Here is a 15,136-nt window from a genome sequence, read left to right as displayed (position 1 = left end):
AGCTCAGGTACATCCCACGTTCAATGGCCTGTCTTCTCTTTGCTCACCCCAACTGTACTCATGGTCCCGCTACTTCCACCTTCACCAGAAACTCCCTTCGCTCAACCCATATGGCACTCACATTTTGTACCAACTTGGCACTTAATTATAAATGGTCTCATCTTGAATAATATGATAGCCACCTGTCTCCTCTCTCCATGAACAGAAAAGATGACTTAAACAGTGGAGAGGGCCAGAGGCAGAAAATCCTCGATTGGAAAGATCAGACATTACCTGCTGTGACAACTGCCATTGTCAACTCAAGCTCCCTGAGCCTCAACTTCCATATCTGTGAAATAGGAATAGGAATCTGAACTTGAAAAGACTGATAGATGGCTTTAACAAGCTAACATCTATAAGAAGCCTATTGGGGATAGTACACAGAAAGTACCCCCGAGAAGTTTGTTTCAACTCCCCTTTGCTTCTCTTTCATACCCTGCAAAACTAAGCATGGGATTGCGACATAGAAGACATTCAATAAGTGTTTGATTAATTGATCAGGAGAATAAAGCAAACCAATAACTGGAGGGTCATTATACAAAGTAACAGTATGTGGCCAAAATGTATTGATCTGTTTCTCAATTACGGACAAAAAGGTTGATGTCTACGGAGGGAAAACAATCTATTTTAACTAAAGAACATCTCAGGATTGGAAACTGCCAGTCTCTTTGAACCCATCACTCAGCCAAGGAGAAATTTCAGCCTAAGCGTTAAAGCCAAAAACTCGTCCCATCCTTCCTTCACCCATTCTTACCCAAGCTCTCCCCATTCCCAGCCTGTTTTATATTTCAGGTCCTCAGAAAGTTGACTTCATACACCAACAATTACAGTACAATCCCTCCTACATCTTCAAATCAAACATAGAGCAAAACAATAAAAGTTCTTTTCTAAGTTAATATAGAAAGAAGCTTGACCACAGCCTTTCCCAACAGAGTTTTTGTTTCATACATATAAATATAAAATTATCTTTTAATAAGACCTTTCTTCCCTTACCTACAAAGTTGGGGAGAGGGGAGCAGACAACCATGAATATTGGTGAAGTTGTTCAACCAAAATCAAGTTGAGAATCATATCTGGGTCCTACGAGCAAGGACGAACTCTGTGCCCCGATGATGATGCTGGGCATGGGGGAGCCCAGTGAGATGAGAACTGGCTTGGAACTCAGAACTCAGATGGAGTTGTCAGCAAAACTATTTTCTCCTGGGGCCTTTCGGCCTTACTGTCTTTTCCAGTTGCTTCTCGCTGTTCGGTTTTTACATATTTAACATTTCTCTGGAGGAAAATGTCTCTTGCCACTGCATTCACTTTCCAGCTGGTGTCTCACATTACCCAAACAATGGAAGTCCCCACACAGCCCTGTGACATTGCTTCCGTATGAATAGGAACAAGCCTGGAAATGTAATTTTGGTTCATGATCACAATACGCATTCATAAGACCAGTTCTCCCCATGCCTCCCCAGTCCTGGGTGGTGAGTCAGAAACCAACCTTGCAGGTTCCCCAACTACAATTCAGAGCACTGCCAAACTTGGCGAGACCTGAGAGACCATCTAGCCCACACCCCTAACTCCTACGCACAAGTGTTTGGCTATCAGTGAGGTCAGATCAGCCTCAATAGTCACAAATTCTTGATGTCAAAGGAACTGTTTGTCAGTCCCAACTTCTCTTGTCCTCTCTAGAGACCAAAAAGATCATCGTCTTTTGTCTCAGTGATGCACATAATGATAGTTATTAAGTGGCCCCAATCCTCTTCCCCAAGTTAACCCCAAATCCTTTCGCCTTTTCTTAAAGGGCTCTATTGTTCATCCCTTTAATTATTGCTAAGATTCTTTTCTGTACTTTTTGGTTTTCCCAGTTATTTTCAGTGCATTCAAACACAGTGGTGTCAAATATTAAGGAGACGTGGAGAAGCACTTGCCAGCCCTTGCACATTGTACCCAGTATAACACAGCCTGGCATCTCGCTAATTTAAAACTAAACAGCATGCTGCTCCTTCAGCCAGTTCCGCTAGAACTTCCAGGTCCATCTGTGACGACGGTGTCTTGCCAGGTGATCCCTAACAGCACAGTCACCGTAATCACATCAGTCAAGCGTGTACTAAACCATTGGTGGCCACTGTTACCACCTCTCACCAAAATAGTTCCTATTCTGGTGGAAGGAAAGATCAGGTAACCAAGGGGTTGTGCTCCTTGAGCCATATTTATTCAAAATATAAAACATACTGCTTTCTCACTAGAATCTTTCTCCTTCTAGTCAATGCCTAAAAGCGAACATCTGGGTGACCTTGGGTATGATCACAGGGTGGAACTTGGAGGAAATGGAGCAGACATACAACACACTGATTGCAAACCTGAACCCTATTAAGAAAACTTGGAAGTAATTCAGGGAACTTAGCAATAAGCACCCCTAACACACACCCTGACTTCTGAAAAGCGACTCATTCTCTCAGAACAAGGGAGTGTCCTCTCACACTGGCTGAAGAGCATCTCTTAGTTAAATTTTGGAAGATCGCTGCTTCCTAGCATGACCAGCCCGTCAGGACCATCCCACACTCACTTGCAAGAAGGTTTGGATTCTGTAGTAGGTGTGGCATCAGGAATCTTCATTACCATTTAGGAAAGATGATTACTCATCAGTTTTTTGGGCTGGGAGGTACTGAGTGGAAGGAGTGTTCTCATTCTGAATGTGACCACAAGCGTCGGAGCTCTTAGGTAGACATGCACCTCAGCGACAACCTCAACACCCCTCATCACTAACAACTTCAGGGAGACACAGCCATTGGGGGAGCGGAAAGAGGCCATTTATTTAACTGCAGCAACCCCACGCCGCCCAAGCTGGGCTCTATTAAATATGTCCTTTATCATTTACCTTGTACCCAAACCATGACCTTAGCTCCTAGGAGCCATTTGCCTGAATTCAGCTATTTTAAATTTGGCCCTTTTTCATACTTAAATCGGTAGAAATGAATGATGTTAGTCATTATGCCTCCAAGAGTCACCATTATGTATGGCGAGGACGTCAACTGGCTGGATTATTCACAGGTAGTTTTGGTAAGCACCGTACTATTGTTGTCTGGACTCGGCACCAAAACTAGAAAACTTAATGGCTTTCTAACATCTTGTGATCGAATTTTTTGGCTAAAAAACATTTTTGGATATGGGCCTCAATTCAGCTTGCATTACTGATCATGAAATGCACCTTTTGCCCTTCCCCTGATGATGTGAAATTCTTCTCTGAGCCCTGATGTTTAGAAAAAGCCTTAAATGTCACCACTGCTACCCCCCAATTTAACAGTATAATACTCTCTGAGTCAGGATCAGCAAACTATGGCCCACGGGCCAAATCGGACCAGCGAGCTGCTTATTTCTATAAATCAAGTTTTATAGGAAGACGGCCGTGCCCATTCTTTTATATATTGTCCGTGGCTGCTTTCATGCTACAACCCCAGACCTGAATCGGGGCAACAGACATCGGGACGGCAAAGCCGAAATATTTACTATCTGGTCCTTTACAGGAAAAGTTTACAGAGTCCCTGTTATAAAGCGAAGGGAAAACAAACTGCTTATTCGGAATAGCCTTCTCCTCATCTGGACCAAAGGAAATAAAGCAAGAAAACAACCCTGACCCAAGTGACTGGTTTTTGTATATGCTACTTCACATGAAATATCTTCTCCGTTGTAGTGTCTTCTGAAATAAGATGCATATAAGATGTGAAATACTTAAGAAAAATTTAAGTAACAAAAACTCTGGGGTGATATATACATTTTTATACAAAATATACATTAACCCCAGGGCACCTGGGTGGCTCCGTTGGCTGGGCATCCAATTCTTAGTTTCTGCTCAGCTCATGATCTCAGGGTCCTGTGGTCAAGCGCCCGCGTTGGGCTCTGCGCTCGGTGTGGGGTCTGCTTGTCCCTCTCCCTCCCCTGCTGCTTGCCCCATGCTCTTTCTCTCTCTCTCTCAAATAAACAAAATATTTAATGTATATATTTATGTATAAATAATATATATAATATAAATACGTATATTTCTCCAGAATTTTTATTTCTTTTCAGTATTTTACATCATCTATGCATCTCATTTCAGAGAACGCTTTGTAAAATATATATTTACTTAGGGGACCCTGAGGGGCTCATTCAGGTAAATATCTGACTCTTGATTTTGGCTTAAGGTCATGATCTCAGGGTCATAAGATCAAGTCCCATGTCAGGCTGGGCACTGGCCACTGAGCCTGCTTAGGATTCTCTCTTTCCCTCTCCCTTTGCCTCTCCCCAGCTCCCTCTCTCTCTCTAATTTATAAAAAAAAATATATATATATGTATATATATACACACACACACACATTTATATTTATATATATATACTTTTTGATATGTATATAAATATATATACTTTATATACTTTTATACATATATACTTTTCTAATATACTTTTAAAATATATATTTCTTTTAATCAAAGTTAGTTCTAAATTTGCTCTTTCGGGGATACAGTAAAACTTGAACTGAGTTCTAGTCACATGGAGTAATTTGGAAATCTCAGAAAAGAAGAGAAGGGTATAAGGAATGTGAACTAACAGATGACTGTTAGATCTAACAGATGACTGGTCAGCTATAAGAATAAAGTAAAATAAAGATAAGGAATAAAAACCATATCTTTGGAGTGCCTAGGTGGCTCAGTCAGTTAAGCATCTACCTTCGGCTCAGGTCATGATCCCAGGGTACTGGGATCAAACCCTGCATTGAGCTCCTTGCTCAGCAGGATTCTGCTTCTTCCTCTGCCCCTTCCCCCACCCCAAGTTTGCATGTTCTTTCATGTGCAAGATTTCTCTCTCTCTGAAATAAATAAAATCTTTAAAAATATACATATAATCTTTAAATGGATATGAAAAGTATATATTTATATATGTATATATAATATATATTATATGATATATATCATATGATATATATTTATATAAACTATACAGTTTAAAGAGAGAGAGATATATATCTCTCTCTCTCTCTTTAAACTGTATAGTCCCACCCAGGGTTTTAAAGAGAAACCCTTTCATTTACATGCAGAGGGAGGGGGACTGGATAGGGTAATATCTTCTACTAGAATTTCATTCTGAATTCCTAATGTGCTCAATAATGACCTGGCTCCATCCAGAGACCAACCCAGAGGCCCATGCCCAGCACATAAAAATTCTAAGTCAGTTACCATTAGACACATCCATTGGTGAAGCGAAGGAGTTTGGTCAAGACATTCCATCCTCAACTTCAACCTTACATAGACTGGAGCCCTTGGGGAAGGCTGTCCCAAAGTCATCAAAGGGTATCTGATACACACTCATAGTTTTGTCCACACAAAACTGATTTTCAGTGTTTTCAATTTACTACCAACATTTTGGGGAGATCTCACCAAAATTTCTGAATTTTTGGTCCCTCTCGAAAAACCTGGGGCCCGAGAACTCTAAGCCCCATGCCTGCAGGTAGTATCCCTTGAGCTGGTAGAAGCTGTCCCATTCAAAGTGTAGGTGCTCTCTGGCTCCATATACTCCCTCCCTCTGCCTAGGGTCTCCACATGTCCTAAGGTTGAGTGTCAAGGGCTGCCCCCTTTCCCTGGCTCTGCTAATTTTCTCATGCCTGGCCTGCTTCACTCACTGAAGATACCTGCTCTGTAGGCATCTGAATTTGACCCCAGAACTAACCTTTGACAGGAGCTAATATATTTCCAAATGGATGAGGAAAGTGATTTTTCTCTTTCTCATTCTTTGGCTCACGTGTATACTTTCCACCTCTCTCTTGATCAGTGACCCTCTACAGAAATAAACCGCATGCACACTTTGCCAACAACTCACTATCATTTGAAAAAGGCACTCCCTAACCTCATGGTCCACCATTAAAGACAAATGACTCTACTGGGTCCCCTCTAATCCTTGTTATTTGCACTGGTACTACAGCTGCGTGCTAGACATCTTATCCCTAAAAGCAGCCCAAAGACAATACCTACAAAGAGAGCCTATGTCATGGGGTAAGATCTACTTTACACAGAGGAAATGTTTGCTCACCAGAATCAAGGTCCCCTTTTCTAGGTCACAAATTAGAAGGAAGGCGTCAGGTACAATTTCCATCCTAAGAAGTTATTTAATCCCATTGGTGACCTCTGAATTGTATCTAGTGTCTCAAATTTAAGTCACTATAGGAAGCGGGTGATAACATAATAAATGTGAAAAACCGACTTACACTGAGTATCTATCAACAGATGAGTGGATAAATAAAATGTGGTGTATGCATACCATGGAATGTCACTCAGCCTTAAGGAAGGACATCCTGCCACCTGCCACAACAGAGATAACCCTGAAGACATCATGCTAAGAGAAATAAGGCCGTCACTAAAGGACAAATACCATATGTTTTCACTTATATGAGATACCTAGAGCAGCCTAGTTCACAGAGACAGAAAGTAGAATAGGGGTAGCCAGGGGCTCAAGAGAGGAGAGAATGAGGAGTTAGTTCTATTTAACAGGCACACAGTTCCCACTGGAGAAGATGAAAAAGTTCTGGAGATGGACAGAGGTGATGGTTGTCCAACAGTGTGAATGCACTTAATGCCACTGGACATTAAAATGGTACATATTATATAATGCGTATTATATGACAATAAAAAGAAAACAAAACTCTAAGGAGAGTACATGGGTGGGGGCAGCTTTTAATTGCTAGGGAAACTTATATGCCCATAATAAATGTCACAATGTGACAATGCTCAGAGGACAAGACATGGCCTGAAAGGCTGGTCTGGTTCCACCTGACCTAGAGCACCCAACCAAGAAAAGTATTCACTTCCACACACAAGAAGAGACCTGTCATAGGGTCTGGTTGACAGCGGTACCGATTGGCAGCATGGGGACACTATACCGAGAGCACTTCTCAGGCAATGGAAACATTAACCTCCCAGATTTTTCAAAGCACACACTAAATCTTGCGTTCTTATGCCACACTATTCTTGGCCCAGATATATCAGCAACATTCGACAGGTATATCAAGTCTGGACACGTAAAGAGGTTCTCCATGGAGAGAGTGACAATGGCCGTGGTGACAATGGGTCGATGACAGTAACTCTGGACTCAGACACCAGGTACTGGCACCAGCTCTGGGCACCATTCACTTCCCAAACCAACCACCTGTCAGCCGAGCCAGCGGCAACCACCGTTCTGCACTCCACTTCTGAATAAAACAATAAGGTTCAACACACCTTGGGCGTGAAAGTGGGCAGAAGCCTTTCAAGACGGTATGAAAGTCAAACTCAAGTAGGATGAGGTCAGTAAAGCAAAATTTACAGAGATGCTATAGGAGCATTGGAAACAGGCTTTTATTTAACAGAAACTTACACAAATTTGATACAAACCCTACATTATGCAAAGCTTTATCACAATTCTACACATTATAACTTGCGGGAGTTGGTTGGAGAGTGGGTTATTATTATAATTATTAGCATTTTGAAAAGGGACCTTTTCTATCAGAAAATGTCACCGAAAAGGGCTTCAGAAGTATACAAAGACGCTCTCCGTGAGCTCCCCTCGGGACTGGCCTTCAATGAGAAAGCTGAAGGGGCTAGCAGGACGTCTGTGCCATCCAATCTCCCCTCTCAAAGGCAAGAGAGATTCGCAAGCTCAGACCCATTTCAGTAACACTGAAACTCAAGGACTTGCTGATGAGGGTGTATCCGGCATTAGACTGTGCGTTCATGATGATGACTCTGTTTGCAAGTGAGACAAGGTCAAGAACGTGGGCACACAGAAGACCTGGAGTAGAACGGAGCGGCCCCGCCAGTCAGCCCAGCTCCTCTGCTAGGCCACAGACACAGAGATGAATGACATTTCATAGCCATCACGTTCACTGTCACCCACATGGCCACAAGGGAACACGTTAGAACACGCACCTTTCTCCTTCACCCCCAAGAGCAACTGAGCTTGAGGCTTCTGTCACTCAGGTTGGCCTTCCTTGCCCCTGGGGACACTCTAGAACATTAGGCCCCCCAAAGCCAGATCAGCAGAAGGCTCCCTCTGCCAGTCTCCTCTGGAAGCTGTTGGGCGACCAAGTGAGTATCACCTCAGCTGATGTATATTTTGTCGTCCTTTTTTTTTCTCTCTCTCTCTCTCTTCACTGCATTATTTTAAAACAAAGCTCTCTGTGTTTGAAAACGTGGCATTTGCAGAGATACGGTTAATCACTAAATGGAATTCCTTTCTGAACTAGGCCTCATCAGACAGGACGACCAGAAGGAGAGCTGCTTCTTGACATCCAGATAAATGGGGATCGCTAACGGGGAGGGGGTGGGGAGAGGGGGTTTTTTGGGGGAGGGGCAGGAGTGGAGAGACTCCTGATAGCCTTTGTGGCTAATTTATTTCTGTCACATCTTAACACATAACCATATAACATCACCAACACTTTCAACAGAATTTTGAAGAAGGGGAAAAAAAAAAAAACAATCACTCCTCACTTACCAACTCGCAGAAATAAAAATACCTAAAGCACATACATGAATGGCTTTTTTAAAAGCCTGAGAGAGCAGAGTTGATCTTTATTTTCTTATTAAAAATGTGGGGTATTTTTCCTTAGAGTTAATAGGCAGTCTTTATTTTACATTAAGTACTCTTTTGATTTCGTGTCTTCACAAAATTGCTTTTAACTTTCGAAGTAGAAGGTACTTTAAACAAAAATACGGTGCCACGTCAGCACTTTTTCTTTTAAATATTGAAATAAATAAAATAGTTAACTCTTTTTTTTTTTTCATCAGTTTGTTCGTGTTCAGTTATTTCTATTGTAGAGCAATTCCAGTCTGACCTGGGTACTTTCTCACAGACACTCAAAGAAAATGTAATGAAGAATTTAAAAAAAGGGAAAAAAATCTTCTTATTGCACAAACTTAGGCCATTCCCAAGACTTCTCTGAGCTGAGCTGAGTCGCAGTAGAGGCTTTTCCACAATCCAGGCTCCTGTGTTGGCTGAAACACACGCTCAGGAGGGGGCCAGGCAAGGGAAGAGGAAGAGGAGGAGGAGGAGGCGTAAATCAACGTGGCTTCTTGTCACCTTCTTCGGAAATGGCTTGCTTGGAGGATGCGGGAGTCCCCAGGTCAGAGAGTTGACTGCAGAGGGAAAGGCAATGAAAGATAAAACAAAACAACAGTACAGGACAACTATCTAAAAAAGGAAAGATTCAAATTAAGGGGGTGATGGCAATGAAATGAGTTGAAAAGAAAAAACAAAAGAAGGAAAGGTTGAGAACGTTCCTACCTATGGCCATGCGCATGAGCCCACAGCTCTGTGCAAGGAGAGCCAGGCTGGCGTCTCCTGTGCCGCGAGCACCAGCAGCACGAGATCAGCCAGCGACACGGCAGGCCATCTGCGCCCGGGGCAACCAGAGGACACGAGAAACAGCGAGGAACACGGCGGGATTTTCAGTCCCTAGGTGGTGGAGTAGGTAAAACTGGGAGCTGGCAAAATCTATTGTTCTTTCTCCTCCGCTTGGTTTGCTGAATCTTTCTGCTATTAAAAGACCCCAGAAGGACCATTCCAGTGCAATCGGTCTGCCTGTCACCTAAGCGGAAATGTGTAGTTCTAGGGTGTAGGACCAGTGGCGGTGACAAAAGCCCCAACAGATACCCCCATTGGGCCCTCAGCCTTCATGCACATACCCTCAACCCCAACCCCAAATGATTCCAGGCCTTCAGAATCACTCAGGAAGGGATCCAAGCCCAAAGATTCATTCGCGTTCTCAACTAGCCCAGTGATCCCAAATGTCGGCCTTGGAACCTGGTGGCAGTTCAGTCTTGACGGGTCTATTAGCCTGGATGAGTACCCACCAGGAGTGGATTTTACTTCTAGCTGAAATGAAATCTGCTAAGTTATTTCAGTCTTTGGAATGGAGTATTCCACACAAAGGAATACAACCAAGTACTATCACATTTCACCCCAGAAGCAGAGAGCAGAGGTGGGCACCCCTAAACAGGTCATGTTACATGTTAGGCTGGGGGAGGAGGAGGAAAAAGGGGCCCAACTTGAAAATGGCCAAGGCAACAAGGACCAAAGTTCAAAACCAAATGAGCTGCTCAGTTGAACACCACCCACCCTCTGCCGCCATCCATCTTTCTTTCTAATACCCAAGTCATTGCTCAGGGCTCAGGGGTACAGGACAGTTACAGATGCCTCCAAGACGGAGACTCTGTCTACTTAATGGTTTCAGATGGAGGCTGAGAAGAGCCTCACCTCTACCCACCACCAAGCCCTCCCCCTCCATCTGCTCCTCTTTCCTTCCCCTGAATCCCACCCCATGCCCTCCCACGGTCTCGCCTCTCAAGTCTGTTTGCCCAGTGCCCTCTCCCAGACTGTAGTCCCCTGCCCTAGTGCTCATCCTTTCGCTGTCCCTCCTGCCTCTAGCCCCTTCACTCCACTGATAAAACTAGTTGGCGTTCAAACCTCCCACAGGTGCCTGCCAAGTGGTCCCTTACTGGGCACCCAAATTTTCACTCCCTTGCAGGAGTCTTTCTGTGCCTCTCTCAGTGCCTGCAACCCCTCCAGTCAGAAACCATCTACCACTCTTTTAGTGAGTCTATCGCATACCATACCCTCATGCCCTTTCAATTTCCTCAAATTTCCATCCTTGACCCCTCAACACACACACACACACACACACACACACACATTCTTATTTGCCCCCACTGAAGCAACCTAGAAAACAGCTGGTTGGTTCTCAACCTTGTCCTCCTAACATTCATTTCCTCCTTCATTTCCTCTGGCTGGGCAAAACGCAGGCCATCGAAAATGTCTCACTGCCTCTCAGTCTTGTGCTTTCAATCCCCTTCAAGGAAGCTACCTTTCCATCTCTACACACATCTTCAACATTCCCCTTACCCCTCTCCTCACACCCTCATTCTCCCTCCTGCCCTCCCACCCCCATCACTACCTCACTGGCTCCTGGAGAACCAGTCCTCCTCTGACTTGACCAATAGATACTGTGTCCAGATATGTCCTCTCTAACCTGTCTGTCCTTGGTATTTATTGAACATCCACCATGTATGGAATGAGACACTAAACCCTTCTACTAATTAGCTCAGAAACATTGCTCAGTTCTCAGTTTATTTCAACAAATAATTATGGCACACTGGCGTCAGGCACTGTCCAAGGGACATGAGTGACATCATCTTTGCCCTCAAGGAACACACCATCTGTTTGATGGGAAAGACTACAGTCATGTTGTAATAAGCACTCTAAGAAAATCTCCGTGGCTACTGTGATCCCCAGCAAAAAAAAAAAAAAAAATCACGTATCAGGCCATGATGCTCTCACACATTTTTCAACTACTTGTGACTATCTGCTCTGCCCACCCGGATTGCCAAAACTCCGGAGGACACCAAATCCATTGGTCCCATGTTTAACTTCACAGAGCTGAACAGTCATACACGGTCCACTGTTACTCAGACGCTAGTCGCCAAATAAACAAAGGCATATATAAATGAAAATATTATTGTGCAAAGTATATAAATATACCAGCCTGAACCTGAGCTGAAAGGACATATGTCGTAGTCACCAATCATGGGATAAATCAATCACGTGCCCCCTCATACGAGGCCTGAGAAGGATGCAACACCATTTCTATGGTACTCTTACCCAAATTCATAACCCGACTGTAGCCCTTAGGAAATAGTACACAATCCCAAAGAGAAGGGCTTCCTAGGAATTGACTAGCTTCACAGTATGAAAGACAAAGACAGACTCTGGAACTAACTACTCCAGATTAAAGGACTTTAAGACGGCATGACAACTAAATACAACATGTGATCCTACATGAATCCTGGACCAGAAAAAGGACATTATTAGTGAGATTCTTGACACAATTTGAATAAGGTCTATAGATGGGGAAGTATTGCATCAATATTAATTTCCTGATCGTGATCCGTTTATTGAGATTATTTGAAGAATCCAAGAGTACATAAGAACTCTGTGTTTTTTGCATGAGTTTCTTGTAAATCTGAAATTATTTCAAAATTAACAGTTTTTAGGCCTTCGTCATTGGTTGAAGGCCAGTATGAAGATACTTTGAAAACCTAACTGACAATGCTTTTTAGCTAATAATTCAGTTCTGACAGTGTTCTTCCATCATTCTCGGTATTCTGTAAATCAATCAAGCAGAATGGTTTTTCCTGTACTGTTATTTTGAGAAAATGGCCAGAAATCACTTTTATTGTCCAAAACAGTATCATATAATTCAATTCTTCAGTGTTAGAAGCACTTGGGCTTGTGAAGTGTTCACTCCCTGCCATTCACCCCACCCACCCTCACCCCTGCCCTGATGTCACCACCAAAACACTGCCCGTTTAAGAAGCTCAACCTCAGTTCCTTGGGGAAGTTCACAAGAACTTCAACGTTGCTCTGTCTCAGCAGGACTTCTAATGTGATTCTGCTCTGTCTTGTTTTATTTTTACAGCATCAAATACCCCTCTCAATCCGAGAAGGTCTTGAATGAAAGACTGCAAAAGCTTCACTGATTTTACTCAATAAATCTCAAAACTGCAATCTACAGGAGAAGTCAGTCCAGAATGAGAAAAGATTATCAGAAGATCCGAACACCGCTTACCGAGGCTGGAACTTCAGTTACCTAATGTGGTCAGTCTGTCTCCTCATCAGTAACACGACAACGAATGACATCTATCCTATCCCACATGGTGGTTTTAAGAATCATCATGAGAAAATCTTGGTTATATATTATGATAGGGTAAGAAACATCCACATACTAAGGATAAAGAAACTGAGGCAGAGGTTCATGGCAACAAATTCACACAGGGACTGGGTCCAGAACCCAGAACTTTTTATTTCTACTCTAGTTTTCTACCCGTTGGGATCAAAAATGCCTCACTCCAAGAATTTACAACACAATTAACTTCATTTCCAAACGCTAAACAAAATCTCCTGCAGAAAAATTCCTACTACATGAAGCTGCTCAAACTTTAAGTACAAGTTTAAGATCATATTCATCAGATGTAACAGGAGGCATATTGGGATAATATTAATTAGTTTTATTCCACCATGAAGTGACTACCTCCAAACAGCTTTTAGTTCTCTCCCCGAGTAATGATCTTGTGTTCCCTCAAGTGCTATCTAAAGGCAATATCGGGCCGCAGCCCATTAGGTGGGCAGAGAGATGCAAAGTAAGCAGGAAGGTTTAAAGGGGTACAATGGATGTGAACATCATATTTTTATTAAATCCTTCTCTCTAAAATACCAGTAGCAAATTGCTTTACTGACTTTAAAGTACCTTTAAAAAATTAAAAGTGTATTTCTCACTCCCAGGGTTACAGGACCTGTTCTCAACACAGTCTCAGTAACAGAAATAAAGGATTAGATTGTTCTAGGTGGGAAAAAAACATCAGACAGACAACAACAGTCATCGCTTTTACATCAACAGTTCTCCCCAGGGGACTGGAAGGTTGTAACAAATTTAGAAAGTTCTGTATCTTTGGTTTTCCTATCTTTGGGCTAAGACTTGGAAACTTTGGTGACACGTCTGAAGCACTTTCAGTGGTGTTTTCCTGAGCTGAGGACAAAGGATACTAGTCAGATCTTTTTCATCTTGATGATCGTAATTTCTTTTATATTGAATTTGAGTAGTGACACTTATTTAACAAGAGCAACAACAAAATGATAGATGTGTTGACTGCTGGCACATCTCTTACAACTCCTGAGGTCACCAAAAAAAAAAAAAAAAAAAAAAAAGGCTTTGTTCCTAATAGACATCAGTCAGGAGGGAATGTCTAGAATTGATAGTTTAGAAAGAAGATGAGTTCTCTGCAATATTCCACACAGAATTTCAACTGGAATTGTCTTTTGGGGGATCTAATTGTTTACTCTTCCATTTTAAAATTGTCTTTAATAAGGTTATCTTTCAAAGCTATATTCATTACAACACCCCTTTCTTTGATTGGACCTGAGAAAAAGCAAGGCCTATCTAACTACCTACCTACCTTTCTATATCTTCCCCTTTTTGACCAGATAGTAGTTGGAAAAGGAGCATTAGTTGAAAGAAGTGCAGCCAAAACCATAACCAAAGGAGGCATTCTGATTCCAGAAAAAATCAAGGAAAAGTATTGTCAACAACTGTACTAGCTTATTGGCTTAAAGGAAGAGGTGGAAAGATTCAACCAGTCAGCATGAAAGTTGGAAATAAAGTTCTTCCCCCAAGATACAGAGGCACGAAAATAGTTCTAGATGATAAGGATTAGTTTTTATTTAGAGGCGATGCGTGACACTGTTGGGAAATACATAGATTGGAAAAAAAAAAAATCACTATTGAAAAGGCATCACAGGAAGCTGCCATTCCACTGAATTCTGAACTCTCTCACCATGTAAAGAATTTCCGTCTCTCTTTTATAATAAACTAATGATATCCAAACTTTTAAAAATTATAAATAAAAAATTAAAAAATAGATATGGGTGTATTTTATATATTCCTATATTCCATATATAGGACCATGAAAGTGGTACCACAGAACAATAATAAAGGAATACAGGTCCTGGAGTCACGCTGCCAGGGACCAAAATCAGGTGCCTTGTTAACTGGGAGGCCTTAGGACATCCCTGAACCTTAGCGTTAAGCCTCAGATTCCATATCTGTAAACTGGGGCTAATATAAGCACCTACCTCCTGGGGTAATCATGAGGCTCAAGGAACTGTCCTAGGGAAAGCACTCAGAACAATGCCTGGTAGGTACATGAACATCGGTGGTTGTTATAGAGAGAAAGGGGGGCAAAGGCATAACATCAACCGTGCAGGCGTTCGGAAACCCACAACAGCCAGCTTCCTCCTCCTATGCCTCCTCTGAGTTTCCTTCCTTCACCTTAAGACATTTGTTTTCAAAGCCACGTTCACTCCACTCCCTCAAACCTCACTCAACCTCTCTGGATTGATCTTTCTCAGCTGAAAAGTGGAAAATTTGAACTTGATCATCTTCAAAGTCCCCTCTGGTTTCTTCTTCTTCTTTTTTTTTTTTTTTTTTTTTGAAAGGATGTAAATTCTGAGTCTGTTGGAAGATACCATAAGCAAGGTGAGACCAAGGGGCTCAGG

General features: G+C 42.4%; 1 protein-coding gene across 4 annotated transcripts in view; it reads right to left on the bottom strand.

The window, feature by feature from the left end:
* The window catches only part of DPF3 (double PHD fingers 3), a 258,847-nt gene that overhangs the window by 40,980 nt on the left and 202,731 nt on the right, over window positions 1-15,136 (bottom strand). The window contains exon 9 of one of the 4 annotated variants that reach the window (XM_032345050.1): window positions 8,315-9,165. The exons of 2 other annotated variants lie outside the window; for them this stretch is intronic. In XM_032345050.1, coding sequence (XP_032200941.1) covers window positions 9,038-9,165 — 128 coding nt within the window. In that variant the 3' untranslated portion in view covers window positions 8,315-9,037. Of the gene's footprint in view, window positions 1-8,314; window positions 9,166-15,136 lie in introns of those variants that run through there. One more of the 4 variants, XR_004286165.1, reaches the window with a different exon arrangement.

The sequence above is a fragment of the Mustela erminea genome, chromosome 5, assembly GCF_009829155.1.
Source record: "Mustela erminea isolate mMusErm1 chromosome 5, mMusErm1.Pri, whole genome shotgun sequence".
NCBI classification, from domain to species: Eukaryota; Metazoa; Chordata; class Mammalia; order Carnivora; family Mustelidae; genus Mustela; species Mustela erminea.
The sequence above is the reverse complement of the archived record's forward strand: the minus strand, read 5'-3'. Positions and strand labels throughout refer to the sequence as shown.